General features: G+C 48.8%; 1 protein-coding gene across 7 annotated transcripts in view; it reads left to right on the forward strand.

Annotated features, from left to right (window-relative positions):
- Positions 1–18024, forward strand: part of CTIF (cap binding complex dependent translation initiation factor) — a 75801-nt gene that overhangs the window by 17154 nt on the left and 40623 nt on the right. For 4 of the 7 annotated variants that reach the window (XM_015887220.3, XM_015887221.3, XM_085529310.1 and 1 more), the window contains exons 4-6: positions 5114–5187; positions 5531–5635; positions 6365–6440. In XM_015887220.3, coding sequence (XP_015742706.2) covers positions 5114–5187; positions 5531–5635; positions 6365–6440 — 255 coding nt within the window. Of the gene's footprint in view, positions 1–3029; positions 3144–5113; positions 5188–5530; positions 5636–6364; positions 6441–18024 lie in introns of all 7 variants that reach the window. The other 3 variants (XM_015887218.3, XM_015887219.3, XM_032441196.2) reach the window with 1 other exon arrangement.

Here is an 18024-nt window from a genome sequence, read left to right on the forward strand (position 1 = left end):
TGGGATGTGAGAAACCTAGCAGTAGCTCCATAGCCATCTCCACATCCCTCTACATGCCCTGGGGACTTGTAGCATGACCAGGAGCCTCAGGGGCTTCTCCAGGTGAGGGTCGTGTTGTCCATGAACCCAAGCCTTGATGATACTGAAAGTATGAGAAGCTCCCACGCCTCCACCAAACCAAAACTCGTCCACATGAATCCTCAGTGACTCAGAGGTGCTCAGTGCTGTGCTGGTGTCAAAATGCATCCCCATGGGAGATGCTGTGTGTCATGTCCCCACATTGTGCAGGCAGAGAGCATCTGGGGACATGCAGCTGTGGGGGTGTGTGACTGCTGGGGTGGGGTTGGGGCAGACCCACTTACATCCCTTAGGACACACTTTGCAGTGACTCACTTGAGCCTGAAAACCCCCCTCTGATAAGCACTTGGCTTCCAACCATAGGAATTTGTGTTAACACATGAAGATGATTGACTCTGTAGGGAAGGGCTGTTGGAGCAAGTAGGTGCAGCCAGACACAGCTGTTTGCTTTGTCTCATTCCCAACAGAGAAAGAGAAGGTGAAAGTCAGGGAGTCACTTTGAGGCTTTGCCAAGGAATACAGGTTAGCACAGCCCTGCCTTGGGAAGAAGAAATTAAAGCTGTGACCAGCCCTCAAAGGTGATCAAGGAGCAGCTCTGGCAGAACCAGTCACCAAGTGGCATTCCATCTGTAGCTGCTGCTGACGCTCCTTCCATGCAGTGAATGCAGATCTGCTGAGAAAGGAATTAAACCATTCAGCTGCTGTGTAGGCTGAGCTTGCTCCGAGGCTCATGGTTGTGTTAAAGCAGCACCCTTTATAAAAGAACAACCTTGTGTTTGGTGGTTGATTTATCCCCTCCATGCTCCTTATACTTTCCATAACTTTCCATACCCTCCAGCTTTTGGCACATCAGTGTTTATCTGGGACATGTGTATATCAAAAGTAGGTGTGCTGGATGTCACCGAGACCTTTGGTCCTCAGCTCTGTCTATTCTGTTACTACTGCTGAGGGAAACCAGTGTGGGAGATGGAGAGGTCAGCTCAGCCTCGTCGAATGTTAACTCTGATAATGAGGCTCTGCAAAGGAGACGGAGGTCTAAATAAACAAGGATATTTTCTACCTAGGCATAAGATGAGCTCTCTGCTTGTTAGGGAACTTGCTTGCTTTCTAGCCAATGGATAATTAGCAGAAATGGACTGAATACATGTTAGAATACAAAAGGCTTGCTTAGAAGAATAATTAGGGTTACACAAGATGATGCGTATGTACATCATGATCATGATCTTCACAGCAATAAAGAAATCTTCCTGGCACGAGAGCCTTGTGTTGTGTTGCTAACACCTGACAAACCATATGGACCTTTGGTCTCTCATGGCCATTTCTGTATTTCAGGAAGTTTTATCATGGTAACTTGAATATTGGTTCCACTCTACAGCCAGAACTCCTCAAGGATGATCTTTGCTGTCCAGAGTGTTGGCCTTACCTTTCCAGCCTTACCAGGCCTTACCTTCCCAATGAGGACAACCACTTGGGGACTGCAGGGTTTCTGTTTATTGCATGCTCATCAGGGAAAGATTTCCTCTTCTGCGAATGAGATTTTCCAGTGTGCACCGAAGCACCAGGAAGAAATAACTCTCGAGCTGGCAGAGGGAGTGGGATTAATTAGTTCGCACCACAAAGCTCTGCAAAGGTGAAAATTGCAGTATGAGTGAAACATGTGATTATTGCTAATTAAAATGTAAATGTTAGATGTGACAGCTAGGAGGGTGGTTGGCAGGGTTGACACGCACACAGCTTCACTGTTCTAAGGGGATGCAGTGTTTGGCTGGGAGGATTTACATGGATAAAAGCAGCTGCTGGCAATTTCCTTCCCAAGGAGGTGTTTGTCTCCAACCCCAAAACTGGGGATGGAGATTCCCTTTCTTAGTGGTGAATGTAGACCTGGAGTTGTAGCTGGAGCCTGCTAAGAGGTGGGAATGAGAGCTCACTGATCTCCAGGGTGTTGGAGGATGTATGTGGGAGCATCCTTGTCTTTTGGGGACATTGGTCCTAAGGGAAAAAGGATGGGAGCATACAACCATGGGTTACCTCATATTAGGTAAATCCTACAGCTTCCCTCCAGTCCCTCATGTTGGGTAAATCCTCCAGCCCCAGCAGGGAGAGGAGCACAGAAGACCCAACCAGGACATGGAATGAATCACCTTCCAAATTTATGGTGTAATAGAGTCGAATATTCTGCACACTTTGATTTGGGGGTTTTGAATCATCTTGGGTTACTCCCGAAGCCCTTTGGGAGCCTCTGAGGAGAACTTCAGGAGCAATTACCCTGACAAAAAAACCCTTTCTCCCCAAGCGCTTCGTGTTGTTTGGGTAAATAGAGCTGGTTGGGTTGGTTGTTCTGGTTTTGGCTTATTCATCTTGTCCTGCAGGGTGCTGACTGAACAAGAAATCTGTGTGATGTTTGACCACAGAATGAGTGTGAGGAGAAGAAAGGAGGACGTGAGGGACAAGCCCTGAAGTGACAAGAGTTACTGGGGTAGAGTGTTGGGCTGGTGAAGCCTGAGTATTGTCAGGTGTAAGGGGAGCTGGGCTCAGCTGCAGGCTAAGCAGGGGGAAGGAGCAAATGAAGGGTTGATTTGGAGCACGGGGTTTGGGTTGGCAGGAATTGAGGATGTATCTGCAGTTTTAAAGGACATAGTGTATGTATAATGGGTATATATATGTATATGAAGCCATAGGAGGTATTATTTTTTTCCATGCATGAACTAGTTTGCTATAGTTAAATCTTTACGATCGTTTTTTATCTCTTTGCAATGCAAGAAAATCCCATCCAGACATATAATAGGGCTCAAAGGAAGTGCCAAAATAGGGCCGTGGTGCATGGGCAGGGATCTTGAGGTGCTGGTGTGCGTGGCTCAGGAATAGCAGCTCTCCTGCTTGTCCAGCTCAGTGGTTCTCATGGGGGTGGGATGGCACTGCCCTTGACTAAAGCCAGCTGTTTGTTGTTCCAGGAAGATTGGGATCACAGCAGCGGTGGGAGCGCAGGATCGCGGCCGGGGTCAGGCTCCAGGTGTGGCTCTGGATCAAGGTCTGGGAGGAGCAGCCAGTTCAGGCACACCACCAAGGTACACCTGGTAGCCATGGGGAGAGCTGGGTGCTGACCTCGTGTGCTCCGCTTGGGAGGTTTCCAACGTCGTGTGCTGCGTATGTGCCTCCTTGTAGGGTGTGATGCGTGTTGGTGCACAGATTGCTGCCCTGTTTGCGCCCAACCCATCACCTGACTGCTGAGGAATGCAGCTGTCCTTCGGCCTCGGGTTCTGCTGAGGAGTGCCTTTATGTCAGGCAAGAATGCTATAGGCAGTTGGTTAAGCATGAAGGAAATTTGCTCTTTTTGCTTGAGATCTGGGAAATTAAGAGGTGCTTGTAGTTACTATTTTGGTGATTCTTTATTAGAGGTTGACATAGGAGTGAGCAGCACATAGGTGGTGTTACATCGTGACCCCGGGTCCAGCAGCTTTCCAGAGCTAGATGGGGAGTTACCTTTCACAAAAGACATGGGGAATTTGCTGCTGATGTGGTTTAAGGCCTTTCCCTGCCTGAACTCAGTCCACGGACCTCCATCTGCATGCATGAGTGTTGGTAGTGCCAAAGGCAGGGGCCAGCATTCAAAGTCTTGGTCCATCCTTGTATCTCGAACATCCTGGAGAGCATGAGGAAATGCCCTGAGCGATGGTTTGAGGCTGGGGATTGAATGAGAAGGAGACTTCTGCTCCGGTAGCACATGCCATGGGATAGTCCCCCTGTTTATACCACACACAGCACTGAGACCTCCTGGTGCTGCTCTGTGTTAGTGCAGAGTGTGGTGATGAGACACGTTCTGTGCCAGGAGGAGTGTGATTTTGCACTTGCAGAGATTTGCTGGTGGTAATAAGGAGTGGCAGGAGAAACCGGTGTGGCACTGAGCTGGCTTTGGGGAGAAAAAACAAGGGCAGTCCTGCTTCTAAATGCTGACTTTGTGGGGAATTTGCTGAGGTTGCACATGTGAGTAAACAGGCAGAGTCCACGTGGCTCTGTCCCCATCGCCGTGTGTTCTGGGTGGAGGTTTTGGTCACCTGAGTGTGTGTGTGCTCACGAGATCTGGAGGACAGAGGTTATGAAAATGCATTTAAGCCATTCTGGGGGAAAAGGGTTCATTTTATTGGATCTGTGCTGTCTCTGAGCATCGGTGATATTCTCACCAGTGCATCACTCAATCATCCTTCCTGTCGGCTTAATTAATTTGCAGCAGTTCTAACCCCCTTCACAGTGAAAATTAGTATCTAAAGCTGAGGGTTGGGTCATGGGGAGCTTCATATTAAAGCTGCTCACCTCTGTAATTGCATTTCAGCTGGCAGCAAAGATCTGCTTCACTTAAATACATGCAATTTGTTTTTAATCCTGGACTTGAGTATTGGCTTTTTTAGTCCTATGGCAGAGTCTCAGCAGCACGCTGGGAGCTGCTGGCAAACCAAGGCACAACCCAGTTACCAAGGCAGGTCATCTGAGGTAGCAAAGGCTCAGAAGGACCACAGCATCTCATGAGTCAATGACAGACTTTATTAGAAAACAGCAGTTCCTCAGGAAAACTTTATCTGGTGGTGTAAGTACAGAAGTGGTTGTGCCTGTGTTGCAACAGCCTTGTGTCTATGAGGAGACAAACCTGTTTGCTGGGGAGTATTGGTGATAAGTAAGTGTACTATGAATAGGAAATATCCATCCCACTTGAGCCTGAGTCGAGTCTGATTTTGTGCCTCCCCACATCAACCAGCTGGAATTTTGTGGTCAGAATGCCAACCTTCCCATTGGGTCTGTGTTTCTTGGAGGCCACATGCCCACATTGGCAGCTGACGCTGGGTAGGAGGATGGGGCCAATATCAGCCCACACGTTGTCCACCCTGTGTTGTCCATAGCTTTGTGTCCCTTCATGCCTCTGAGTGCACTTTTACAGCTAGCAAGGGGTCTGTGTGTCATAGCAAGGCCTCTTGATGTGGAAGTGGGGAACGCCGGGTGCAAAGCAGGGCCTTGCACTGTATAACCACTTCTCCATCCTTCCTAGAATGGCAACAAGGAGGGCTCCCTTGACATGCTGGGCACCGACATCTGGGCTGCCAACACCTTCGATTCCTTCAGGTAAGCTGATGCTAAAGGTTTGTGTGTGGGGCTATCATCTTGTTGTTGCTCAGGTGGGCACATGGCCTCCATCACGTCATCATGTGTTTGCTCTGCAGTCTGGAGCAGCCTCTGCTGCAGTACCTCCCTGGTACAAAGAGCAAATGCAGGTGGCAAGGCGTGTGGTCTTCATGACTGCTGCAGTGTGAGGTCGGAGGTTCTTGGCATCACACTGCTCAGGTGGTGCCTCCAAAGCACCAGCTGTCCTCATCTGCAGGCTCAAGTTTGCTTCTTTGCTTTTAGCATGGTTCTATTGAATCAGCAGGGCACTCACTCTCTTTGTCCCTCTGTTTTCCTCTCCCAGTGGTGCGACGTGGGACCTGCAGCCTGAAAAACTAGATTTCAGCCAGTTCCACAGGAAGCTCCGGAACACCTCCAAACACCCCCTGCCCCACATCGACAGGGAAGGGTGAGTGCCACCTGTGTGCATCTCAGCCCCAGAGCTACAAGTGAGGGGATGCTCTCCAGGAAGAAGGGAACTTCTTTGCAATGGGAATGCTGACATGCTGGCATGGTCCATATGGAGGACTTGGAAGGTTGAAGGACACATTCATGGTGTGAGAACTTGGCCATCTTTGTGTGGTTTATAGCAGTGCTGTCTGGTGGGTTTTTTTTGCATTGCTTTACAGAATTCTCTTTATAAACCACTCTGGATCCAAACTGCATTTAAGAATGTTTTAGGGAAAGGTCATGCTTACAGTTCCCACAAGCAACAGGGCTTCTGTGGAAGCACAGAGCATGAGCATGGCCCAGGCACATCACTGTTCCATTCAGTGCAAGCTCAACTATTGAACACACTCAGTTTCCCTTAAAGTGATCGGGCATTAATTAAACTCCAGTCCTCCTTCAGCTGAGGCCCATGTTTCTCACTGCTGCTGTTACCAAGAGCAGTGTAGTGCTGTGTGCAGGCATGGTGCAGGGCAGTAGGGCTGGGGCAGCGTTTCATTTGGTGTCAGTGGCTTTGTGCTCATGTGAGAATGTTTTGGAAATGAACGCAGTGACTTCAGAGACCTTTTTGTCTTCATGAGGGCCTTCTGCAGTGGGAGCTCATCTTCCCTGTGTGCCATCATAGAGAATTAACGTAGGTTCCATCGGGGTTTCACTGCTCATGTTTTTGTTTGCTCTCTTTCTGCCACAGGCTTGGAAAAGGGAAATATGAAGATGGTGACAGCATCAATCTGAATGACATTGAGAAGGTCCTCCCAGCATGGCAGGTGGGTGCTGGTGGGGGCAGAACCCACCCACATTTACACAGGGCTCAGGTCTTAGAAAGGGAACTTCTGAAAGCACCAGGCTCCAAGTGTTGCCCAGAAGTGACCATGTGCTGACCTGGGTGTCTCCCTCTGTGGTGCACATGCCTTGTTTGTAGTACCTCTGCACTTGCTCCTCTTTTTCCTGCCTGATTTTTCTCTAGATCTGCCCCTACAGCTGCTTTTTGTGGTTAAATGACCACAGTGAGTGCTGGGGAAGCAGTGCTGTTGAAGAGGTCACTTTGTGCCTCATTATTTCCCTTCCCAATATCCCAGTCCTGAAAGCAGCTGTTTTCTCTTACTTGCTCGATCTGTCTGGGCCTTAGGTCACAGGGAAAAAACATTGGGGCCTGCTGGTAACAACCCAATGACTCTGCAGAATGAGGCTGCTCTCCCTGGGGAACCATTGGAATAATTGAAGAATCAAAGGGAGTTTCCCAATGTACTGGGACTGCATTTCTGGGGCCACCAGCTGTGCCCAGCACTGTGTGCTCTGAGCTGGAAGACCCAGTGAAATGCTTGCTTTGGTGCTTTGTATTTTATTTCAGTTTTGTGTTTTAGTAAAACATGGAGGTGCACCCACCCTGACGTGCACTGTGTGCACATGGGAGCCATACAGTTACTGGTGGGGATTTTTCTTCTTCAGTGTTGACAAGTAAAATGCTCCCTGACAGCTGTTCTAATCCTGCTGTGTTACACACTGGATGTGAAGGTGATTGTGGAGAGGTGGATGTGCTGCTCTTTGGCACTTTAGATAGCTCTTTGTGATACAGTGTATGGGAGCATTGGGGTAAATGCAGTGTGAGCATATGGAAGGAAATCGTTGCTCACTGGGGGGCTTTGCCTCACTGTGTCATTTCCCAAAACAGAGACTCTTCCCAATGGAGGTGCACAAATCCTTGTTCTGTCTATGCTTGAAGGTCTTGTGGGTTGCTTCTGTTCCACCTCTTTGGGCACACCTTCGCATCAGCGTCTCCATGCGTGGAGAATGAGCATCCTCCAGTGCAGCTCTGCTACAGGGGTTCTGCTCTGCAGTATTTCAGCAACGTATTGCAAGGGACATCCATGCTTTTTTGGCGAGGGGGGGGGGGGAAAAAGCATGGAACAAAAACCAAAAAAACAATAGGAAAAACAGACCATCCTCCAAATGCTTTTCCTGTCACTGAGAGAGAAGTGCTCATCCTTTTGTTTTGATGCTGCAGAAGGTATTCCTGCTGCTTGGAGTTGCTCTGCCATCTGGTGGGAGCTGCAGGCAGAGCCCTCCTGCTTGCTCCTCTTTGTCTCTCCTCTCTAATAGGATCTGCAGTTGGATTTAGGCACTTAAGTGTTGCCAAAAAGTGTCTTGGGAAGGAAATGTGAAGATGAGTTTTACCCAGACAGAATGGTTTTCAGACGTGGCCATGTGTGCTGGTGCACATACAGCCTGCAGACAGAGCCTTTGGCCACGTGGGTAGCTTGTGACAGGCTCTCTTGCCTGCTCCTACTGTATCACAGGATACCCAGGGCCACTCACTCAGTTCTCATTTTACCCTCAGCTCTCCCTTTCATGCTACCACGCTCTCTCCCCTCTGCTTGGCCACCAAGTGCTGTAGGAGACCCTACAGCATCCAGTGGGAGCTCCAAGCTCCCCCTCTCCATCATCCCCCCGCCCCTTCCAGCTCCTGCTGAGCATGGCACCGCCTTCAGAGGAGGTTTCAGTCTTACCAGCCAGCTTCCCATCTCCCAAGGGTCTTTCCAATGCTGAAACTGCTGCGGAAAACCCCTGGCAGAGAGCCATGGTTGATCATAGGTCACAACGCACTGAGACTCACATCCCTGCTTGCTGAGCAGAAAGCCTTTATTGCTGTGATTTCCGGTAAGATCTCATCTTCCCGCAGTCCATTTTGCTGTGGCATTGAATCCAACTGGCAAGAACTGTTTCCTTGGGAAAAGGAGTGGGCTGGGGGAGACGTGGTTGCCTGTAACCCTTCGGTGGGTCTCCCAGTGGGTTTTTTGCTTTATAAGGGTGTTTTATGTCTCAGGCCTACAGCGAGCTGCTGCCAGGAGGGGAGAGGTTGGGGTATGTCTGTGTCCTGGTTGGGCAGGCTGGGTTTGGAGATGTTCTGGGTGTGGAAGGGGTGAGGGTGACTGATCTCACACCCCTGAAGGTTTCAGGTTTTGGCTGCTGGGAGGCGAAGTCACTGTGACATCAGTGGCTGTGCGATGGGGAACCATGGTTGAAGACCACCAGAGGGCAATGAATGGGATGGGGAGTGTGGCCTTGGGATTGCTGCTTGGTGACAGCTGGGACCCTGCAGCACTAGAGGGCACTGCAGCATTGCTGCACAGCTCCAGAGCGGGCTCCATGCAGAGGAAACAGGACTTTATTCCAAGGGCTTTTTCCAAGCAGCAAAATGCAGCGTCTTGCACCCATCCTGTGCCCAGGGGTGGGACATGCTCTGCAGCCACACGATGCCACCCAGCCCTTCTTGGAAATCTGACATCTCCAGTTGTGCCCTTTGGCTTGCTTGCAGGGCTTTTGCAGACATGGACTTGCACTGTTGTGCAAGGGTTGGTCCCACACCACGTTCCTCACACCAAAGAGTGGTGCCATGTGTGCTAGGAGGTCCTCACTTGCTGTGGAAGGTGATGCTGCCCATTTGATGCAGGGGCTCATCCTGTCACATTTTGTCCTTTATCTGCCCCATGCAGAAGGATGTGCCAACATCAGCAGGGGGGCAGTGGGGATGGCAGTGACATCCACAGCAGAACCATTGCTACTTCTCAGACCCCAGTTGTCCAGGTGCTGGTTTGACTCTAAGAACAAGAAAAGTGTTTGAATTTGGGATGCTTTGCAGCTTATCTTTGGGATGGGATGGAGCTGCAGCTTTAGGCTGGACTTACCAATGGGAATTTGGGGGGTTTGGAGGAGCTGGAGTGATGCAGAAAAGGAGCCTGGCAGCAAGCAAGTAGCGACTGAAGCACTGTGAGAGGAAGAGATGGAAAGGGAAAGCATGTAGGGGTGCAGCTTCTCCCAACAAGGAGCAATGGCTTGCAGCCGGCCACATGCACATTAACAGAGAGGATGGGGCAGTGGTGTTTGCAGGACAGGGGAGGGAAGGCCTGATATTTTGTTTTTCAGAGTTCACCACTAGTTCCAGACCTGAGAATTGATCTTCCAGGGAATCTGCTGGTTTTTGTATGGGGACTGGATTATAAAGAACAGTGCTGTGGGTGTCTGAGGCTCTCAGACAGTGCCACATTGAACTCTGGCTCGAGCCCAGCAGAGAGCAGCCCAGGCTTTGCTCAGGCTTTTACCTGACTTTCCTTTCAAAAAGGTTTGTTTTCATGCAGCTCTGTAATACCTAAAGAAAGCCTGTAAGGTTTGGTTTTGTTCTTTCCCAGTCTTTTCTATACACCATAACACAACTCCCTGACCCCAGAATCCTGCCTGAATTTTGACTTCTAAAAGGTGTTACATCTCCTTTGTTTTCCGAGAGGATTTATTAGAAGCCTGAGACGTCCTTTTTAGCTCTGCCTTGAATTCTGCTGAGTATTTTCCCGGAGTCACTTGCAGAGCAGAATGATATTTAAAATGTTGTTGGAAGGAGCAGAAGAAAGAAAAAAATACATAAATAAAATCCAAGTTTATAAGGATCCCAAACAACAGCTGAGTTCCTCTTTGGCCAAGCAGATTTCTCCTTGGCTTGTCCACTTCCACATCTTAATCCCCTTCCGCATTTCTCTGTGAAATAATAAATACAGGGAAAGGGGGGGTTTCTGCCTACAAAGCAGAGGGGTGGGCACACATCCCTGCTGGCAGAGGAGCTTTAAGAAGCACAGCTCCTTCTAACAGTTCTACTGATGCGGGTTGTCATCAACCCACATCTGACAAAATAGGTGCTTAATTTTTCCTGTGACACTTAAGGTTTATCCTTGCCCAGAAGATGCTTCCCCCATGTGCTGCTTTTCCTCTGCTGTGATGGAAATAGCGGCAGCACAATGAATGAGACCAGAACCTCCTGCAAGGCGCTTCCTGCCTGCAGGCAGCAGGTAAGCACATCCCCTTCTGCGCCATGGTTGAGCACGCCGTGCTGCCTGGGGAGATGTATATATAGCCAGGGTGTAAATATAGGCTATTCGGTGGCAGGATGAGGGTTTGTTGCAATGCAAGGTGACTCGGTCAGAAACTGTCCCTTAACTGGGGAGTTCAGTGCTGGACGCGACGCCCCTGTGTCTCATTCATGGGAAAATAAAGATTGTTTGTGCAGGGAATTGCTCCCTGTGGGAGCAGACCGAGCTCAGTAAGCAAGAATCTATTCAGTGTTCCTGTCTGTTTTCTCCATGGGTTACGATTTTTAAAATACCCTCTGGGTTGTCTTGTTTTCTAAGATACTCTTTGTGCTTTTCTACTGGCTCTAGAGATGGCAAGTGCTTGGTTGCTCATCTGCTAGGACTATAGCACCATGGGATGATAGAATGGTTGGGTTGGAAGGGACCTTGAAAGTCATAGAACCATAGAATGGTTGGGTCGGAAGGGACCACAAAGCCCCCCCAGCCCTACCCCTGCTGCGGGCTGGGTGTACCCCCAGCTCAGGTTGCCCCTTGCATGGTCTCAGGCACCTCCAGGGATGGGACATTCACAGTTTCCTGGGCAGACTATGACAGCGTCACCATTCTGGGATGTAGGACAGCTCATGGAAAGAAGACTGTACCATCTCCAAGTCTCTGGGTTGCTGGGCTGAAGGTTCTAATCTAGATTAATATAAATAGTGGAAGGAATGTGGTACAAATGTATGAGTGGTGTGAGAGTTGTGCATTGGCAGCACTTGTATGGAGAAACAAGATGGAGTCGTGGTCTGCAAAGTGGTCTGTAGAAATGCCATCCTTTGGCCATAGAGTGCCATCCTAGTGGCTCTTGGTCCTCTGGCCCGGCAGGGTTCCTCTGCCCTGTTTTTCACCTGCTGGTACAGCCATGGAGAACTGCTCATTGTTGGGTTTCTCTTCTCCTTTCTCCTTCTCCTCCTCATCTCCCTCCCCTCTCCTCTCCTCTTTTTCTTGATTCCTGTAACATACGAACAACAGAACTACTGGAGAATGATAAAGCTTCATTTCTTCCTGCTTTTGTGGCTCTCTTGATTATTTCATTTCTCATTGTATATTCTTTTGAGGTTCCCCTCCAAACGGAAAGCAAATATATGTGCTTACAGGGGCAGTTTGCTTCCGTTTGGCTGAGCAAAACAAGCAGATATTGCAGCAGACTATGGCTGTTTCTGCTTGGAGGTCCTGGGTAGGGAGACCTGACATCTACGCCACTGGATAAAAAAAATACAAAATCCAACTTCTTAACTGTGGCTTGCTGAACATTGTTAGGTAAGAATATTGAGGTTTGGGGTCAGCAGTTGCCTGGACATGATTTTACCAAGTAGATGAGAGTAGAGATGCCCTGTCCTGGTCTTTGTCACCTTGAAGTGATAACTTTTACTTAAAGTTAGTTCTCCAAAGTAAAAAATGAATCATAAATTTGCATTTGTTATCGTTCAGAAGAAAGCAAATACCTGGGATGCCACCTAGGTTTCCAGCAATCCCTACAGGTGCTGGGTGAGGAGGATCACTCTCACTGCAAGGTTCTGTGGAGACAGAATCAGGCCCAGGTGGTGCCTTTGTGCCTGAGCTTGAGTCAAGATGTTGGCTGTGGTGGTTGTACAACAAACCCATCTGAAAGGTCATGGAGAACCAAAGATGCCTGGCAATCAGAAATCCCAGCATGCATTTAAGCCAGAAAAAGCTTAAGTGTGAGGGGGGATAAATGCATCCACCAGTGTGTGAGCACCCACCTGGCACATTCTGCTTTTTATTTCATATTTCTTTTGTGTGCCTGGCTTAACAATTAGAAGGCTGCTCCGCACTTTGGTTTTTCCAGTCTGCTGCATCGTGTGACCCCCATGACTCCTGACTTAAGCCTCATTATATAATGGAGGGCTGTTTTTTTGGGAAAATAACCTCCATTTAATCCTTTCTGAGCAGAATTTGCTGGTTTTTGTTTTCCTTTTGTATCGTCGCCTCGCTTCCCCGCTGCCTACCCCTTCCCCGGCGCGTGCTCACGTTGGAGGCGTCAGTCTGGGAGCGGGGTCCTTTCTTTCTCTTTTATTTATTTATTTTTTAAATTTTCTTCAAGTCTGTAGAGGGAAAAAAAAGAAGGTTTATTTTCGTTTGCATGAGCTCCAGCGCCTTTCTGTGCTGCCGGGGGGGGGAAGGACTACGTGATGTGCAGCAGGTATTTTGTGAATGGAGCTCAACCCTGTGACTCCCTGTCGCTTGGCCGAAGGGGGGAGGCAGGGGAAGGAGGGAGACAAGGGAGAAAAAAAAAAGCCCCAGTGACTCCATACGACTTGCTCTGGCTGGAAAACTTTTTCAGCGCCGTGGTTCTTAAGCCAGGAGGAAGCTTTCTTCTGGCCCAAGAACAATAAAGGGGTCAGCAGCCTGATCCTCCCTCCTACACCCTCTTCCTTCCATTGTGAGGGGTATGTGCAAATATCCCGGGCCGCTTCTGCTGGGGCCTTGGGGACTCGAGCTGTGCATGTGACATTAAAGAAAGACTCTGGAGCTGCTCTGCGAGTTTAGCAATACTGCATTGCAAAACAAAAATAAAAATAAAGGGAGGAAAAAGACAAAACAAAAGTGGAGTCTCTGAGGTGCTCTATTTCTGGTGCAGCATTAATGTGCTGGAGAAGGTGTTTGTGGAGAAGGTTCTCAGGAGTATCTCATGGAATCATGAAGGTTGGAAAGGACCTCCAAGATCTCCATCACCAGCGTTCCCCAACCATGCCCAGACCGTGTCCCCATGTGCCACATCTCTATGGTTCTTGAACACCTCCAGGGATGGGGACTCTGCTGTTTCTCTTGGAATTTTGTTTGACAGCAGCCTGTCTCCTTGCCATGACCCCCTTGACATAGGTGTTCTTCCACATACATATTCTGTCTGTATGCCATGACAGCACCTTCCCCTTCCTCACCAGAATGATGGGGTGCTCACCAAGGCCACCTGTATCTCTTTGTGCCCACTCAGGTTACAGGACTGCTGTGCATTTTGTGGTCATGCAGAGGGAAGTGGTTGTGGGCATGGTGGGGATGGGTTTATGATTGGCCTTGGTGATCTTAGTGGTCATTTCCAGCCCTTACGATTCTCTGACTATAATTTTTTCTGAACTCTAAGCAGTCACCCAACAGCCCTGAGTGCCATTTGCAGAGCACGGTGTGTCCTGCCACCACAAGCAGCATTACTTATTCCAGATGTCAGCAGGGCAGCCACATGGCATTTGACATCTGTCAGACCATCCCGAAGGAGGCAGTGGGATCTGTGGACCTTTGTGAGCAGGTGAGGTCAGTACAGTGAGCTGTATGATGCGCTAAAGGGAGAATGGACGGTGCTCATCAAATGGTAGGAACCCACCTCTATTTATTTCTACCTTTTCTGCGGTGACTGGTGGACAGCACGTGTGACAGCTCACCAGGCCTTGGCACCGAGCAGTCGCATGAATCACGACGGTGATTTTGCAGCAAGGCAGTTCCTGCCGTTATTATCTCCTCGCTGTGTCGATAACGTGTCGCTGGCGATGCTCAGGATTTCCTCGCGCTCCAGAGCTTTCCTGAAGCACTGGAGGAAGTCGCCGTTCCAAGGTTGCACCTCCGTGCTGAGAACTGGGGGCTGGCCGTGAACGTACGTGCGACCCGACATGATCCGAAAAGCACCGTGACTCCTCTCCCCGTGGTGTCAACGTGTGTCTCCTCCTCCTCTGCAAATGCCAAATCAAGATCCTGGTGATGCAGCTCTTGCGCTGCTTTTCCTCGTCTGGAAGAGGAAATAGTGCATGACCGGCCGTCATCAGCGAGGCCATGGAAGTGTATTGCGAGTGTTGGAAGCATACAAGAGGATTTGTATCTGTTCTGCCAGTCCTCAACTTCTGAGAGCTACTGGAGTGAGCAGCTCTTCCCATTTCATGGTGGTCTTCATCCAGCTCCATGCAAAGCTGGATGAAAAGCTTTTTGGCGATATGGGAGGATATTGAAGATCTGGAGTATCTTGGGACTTGGATGGGGTAACCCAGGCTTCTTTCACAGGTGCTTTCCCAAAGTTCTTTGGTTACTTAGTGCCGTCAGTACGAGTAGCACAAACAGATCAGATGGTCGTGTTGGGAAAGAAACTGGCTGCTCAGGAGCAGATTGGAACAGAGCAGAGGATGGTTGGGGATGGATTGGATGGGGATATGTATGCGAGGAGATCAGGACTTGCTGATGTTCCATGAGTCTCCTGTCAAGTCTAGACAACTTGCTGCTTCTTGTTGAGATCAGTCCTGTTTCTGGAGAAATCAGCAGCAAACTTTTGTCTCCTGTGTCCAAGTTTCCAGGCTTCTGCTCATCTTTTCTGCCTGTGTCTTTATGTCTTGCCTGTGTAGCCACCAAGGTTCCTGCAAGGGTAGATGGCATTGAAAAAAAGTTCATGTGGAAGGGCATGGAAGACAAGGAATCAAGCAGGAGTCCAGGGAGACCTCTAGCCCATTAGAAGCTCAGTGGCCTCTTGGAAGATTGGTCATTAGGTGCTTCACAGTGTGGTTGGGTTGGAGGGGACCTCGGAGATCACCCAACTCCAACCCATCATCCACCAAGAGGTTTTGTGGAGTGGTGAGGCACAATCTGAATGTATACAGAGAGCCACATCTAGGGCTTATCCTCAAGGATAATCAGGACGGTGACGGGCTGTTTCCTGATCCTTTAGGGACTGTCTCTGGTTGGGAGCCGTGTACAGTAGGAGCAGTCATCAGCCTCATCTTACGTGCTCCTCGTCTCACCAGCTGGGACTGTTTCCCCCATGGAAACCATCAAGAATTTCCGTTATTTCCTTTCCTGAGGCTTTGTTTGGGTGGGGATTTCTGGAAGGTATTTCACAGGCAGGTATAATTAATGAAAGGCATACTTTGCCCATGGACAGGGTTTCTTTAAAAGCCGACCTCTCCCATGGTGGTAAAGCATAAACTGCTTGTTGCCTGGTCCGATAGAGGGGAGGTGAGGACAGGAGGAGCCAATAAGCCTAGAATCATGTGAGTTAGACATGAGACACTGGGGCTAAGGCCCTTAGCCAGCAAATCCTTCAAATATGTGCTTAATTTTAAGTCCCACTGACTTCAATCTGTTTACCCTTGTGCTTAACTTTAAGCATGTACCTAAGTGCTCTGCTGGCTTTTGGCCAAGGCAAATAGTGGACTTAAAGAGCAGATTCGGGCAATGCAAGTGGTGTGCTGATGTCTCGCTGGGGCCGGGTGCTCTGTGATGGAGGGGGATGGCACTGGCACCCGCCAGCATATCCCAGCATTGATGGGTTGTTCTGTGGTGGGTGCAGCAGGAGTGGTGCGCTCTCCTTTTAGGGGGGAATGGTAACAATTTGAATCCCTGAGCAGGTATTTCAATTTCAGTGTCTCCGTGTTTTGCTGCTCTCACAGTGAAATCCTTCCGCATCGTTTCCGAGATTGCATTTTTCCTCTTAAATTACGAGAAAGAAGAGTTGTAGTGCAATGGAAGAGCCTTGTTTTATCACCAGAAGAGAGGAAGCCAGGCAGATAAATGACCTAACTCATAAATCTTTGCAGGCATTTGCATGGCTGCGTTAACACTTACAACCCAAAGGACTCCTGCGTTAGTACGAGCATTTATAATGGCTCCATCTTTTCCTTTCCTGCTCATTCCTTGTTCTCATTCTCCTCTTGCTCATCCAGCCTTCAGTCTTGCATCACAGCGGTTCTCTCATTGCTTTTAATCTACATATCACAACCCCTTTAGCTAACAGCTGCCACCATGACGAGCATGGAAACGGAGTCAGAAAACAAGCAGTGGAGTGTTTTTTGTTTAAAGCACCACTACCAGGGGTTAAGGGAAGTCTGCAGCTGGAACAAATATAGTGCTCGTCTCACTTCCTCAATAACTCTGCTCAGGGAGCGCACAGTTGCCAGACGAAAGAAGCGTGGTCAGCCACCGAGTCTTTGAATGCAGCTCAATTTCCCCCCCTGCTCCAACCCGTGGAATTTATATTAACCTCCAGCTTTTCTTAGCTGGTGGGAAATTTTGGGTTTTTTTTTTCTTTTTTCTTTTTTTTCTTTTTTTTTTCTTTTTTTTTCTCACTTTTGTTGCTCGGATTTGCTGGAGACGGTGGTGCTCCTCACTTGATGCTCTTCCTGGACAGGAGCCATGGATCTTACATCTATCTTTTTGGCCTTGATAAGAAGAGAAGGGCTGAGGCTGCCGAGCACCAAGACTCCTGATGAATTGATCTTGGAAGGGCTTGTGGCGTTGTCTGCCCTCCCTGCACTCTTGGAAGCAGGTGGGCAAGGAGTTGGATAGAAGCAAGGTGCCCAAAACCACTTTGGGTGCAGCACTCAGCAGCCTCATTTAAGTTCTTTATTGCTCTTCATCACCAACCTTTAGAGCTGAGCTCCTGTATTAACCACCACACATCCATTCATGCTATCAAGGGCTCCTACCCCCATCAGAACTGAAAGAAACCCTACAAGAAGGGCTCCTACCCCCATCAGAGCTAAAAGAAGCCCTACAAGAAGGGCTCCTACTCAGGGCTAGAAAAGACCTACAGAAAGGGCTTCTACACCCAACAGAGCTAAAAAAGCCCTAGCTAGGAGGTGTGGCATGCTTCATTTGTCATATTTTATTACTGGTTCTTCTTTGTCCCTATTGGGTTCTAACAAAACACAGCCTGGAGGCACTTCACTGAATGCAAAATGAATTGTTCAGGCACTGGCCATCTCTTGACAGCCATCACAACAGTGGTCATAGCCCATGTTTTCATTGGCAGAAAGGCTGTTGTGTGACTAGTGCCTGGAGAGTAGGAATTGTTGTTGTGTTTTTGCCTGAAGTTCACCCAAGATGTGGGGAAGCAGATTCTGCTGCCTTGCTACTTGTCCTATAGAGTAGGTTTTGGATAAAAAGACTTTTCCAAGTGTAGCCCCAGGCTTTCCAACCTCCAGCAGCTTTGTGTCCATCACCCAGTGTGATGTGGTCAGCAATGGAGTTGGTGGCAACAGGGGGTTGGGGAGAGTCCCATGGCTGAACCTCAAATTTGATGGGAGCAAGAGCAGGGGACCACACTGAGTTAAATCCATCTGCTCTGAGACCATCACTGAGTGCTGAAGGTGATGCTGCAGCATGTAAGAGTGCAAGCAGCGCTGTGGTTGTATCTGTATTTACTGGATAAGTGTATTTATTTCTGGATGGGACTTACTGCCGACAGTAAGGCTTGTTTTCGAGCATGACCAGGCTAGAGGAAATGCATACAGATAAACAATAAACCTAAACAACACTAAAATAACATCAGTGAAAACAATCAGAGTTGCTTCCAGTCGCAAAGTATTGTTCCCATTTTGCTTGAACATGGGAAAAAAGCTCTGTTTCCTAAGTCAGATTGTAAGCGATGGTGGGTTTGCGGATTCTGGTAACAAAGGGGATTTTTTTTTGTCTGTTATTTATATTCTTCCTATGGCACCGCATGTCTGAATCGGTGCATCTG

This window comes from Coturnix japonica, chromosome Z (assembly GCF_054131305.1).
Source record: "Coturnix japonica strain WE chromosome Z, WE-NBRP24, whole genome shotgun sequence".
In the NCBI taxonomy this organism is placed as follows: domain Eukaryota; kingdom Metazoa; phylum Chordata; class Aves; order Galliformes; family Phasianidae; genus Coturnix; species Coturnix japonica.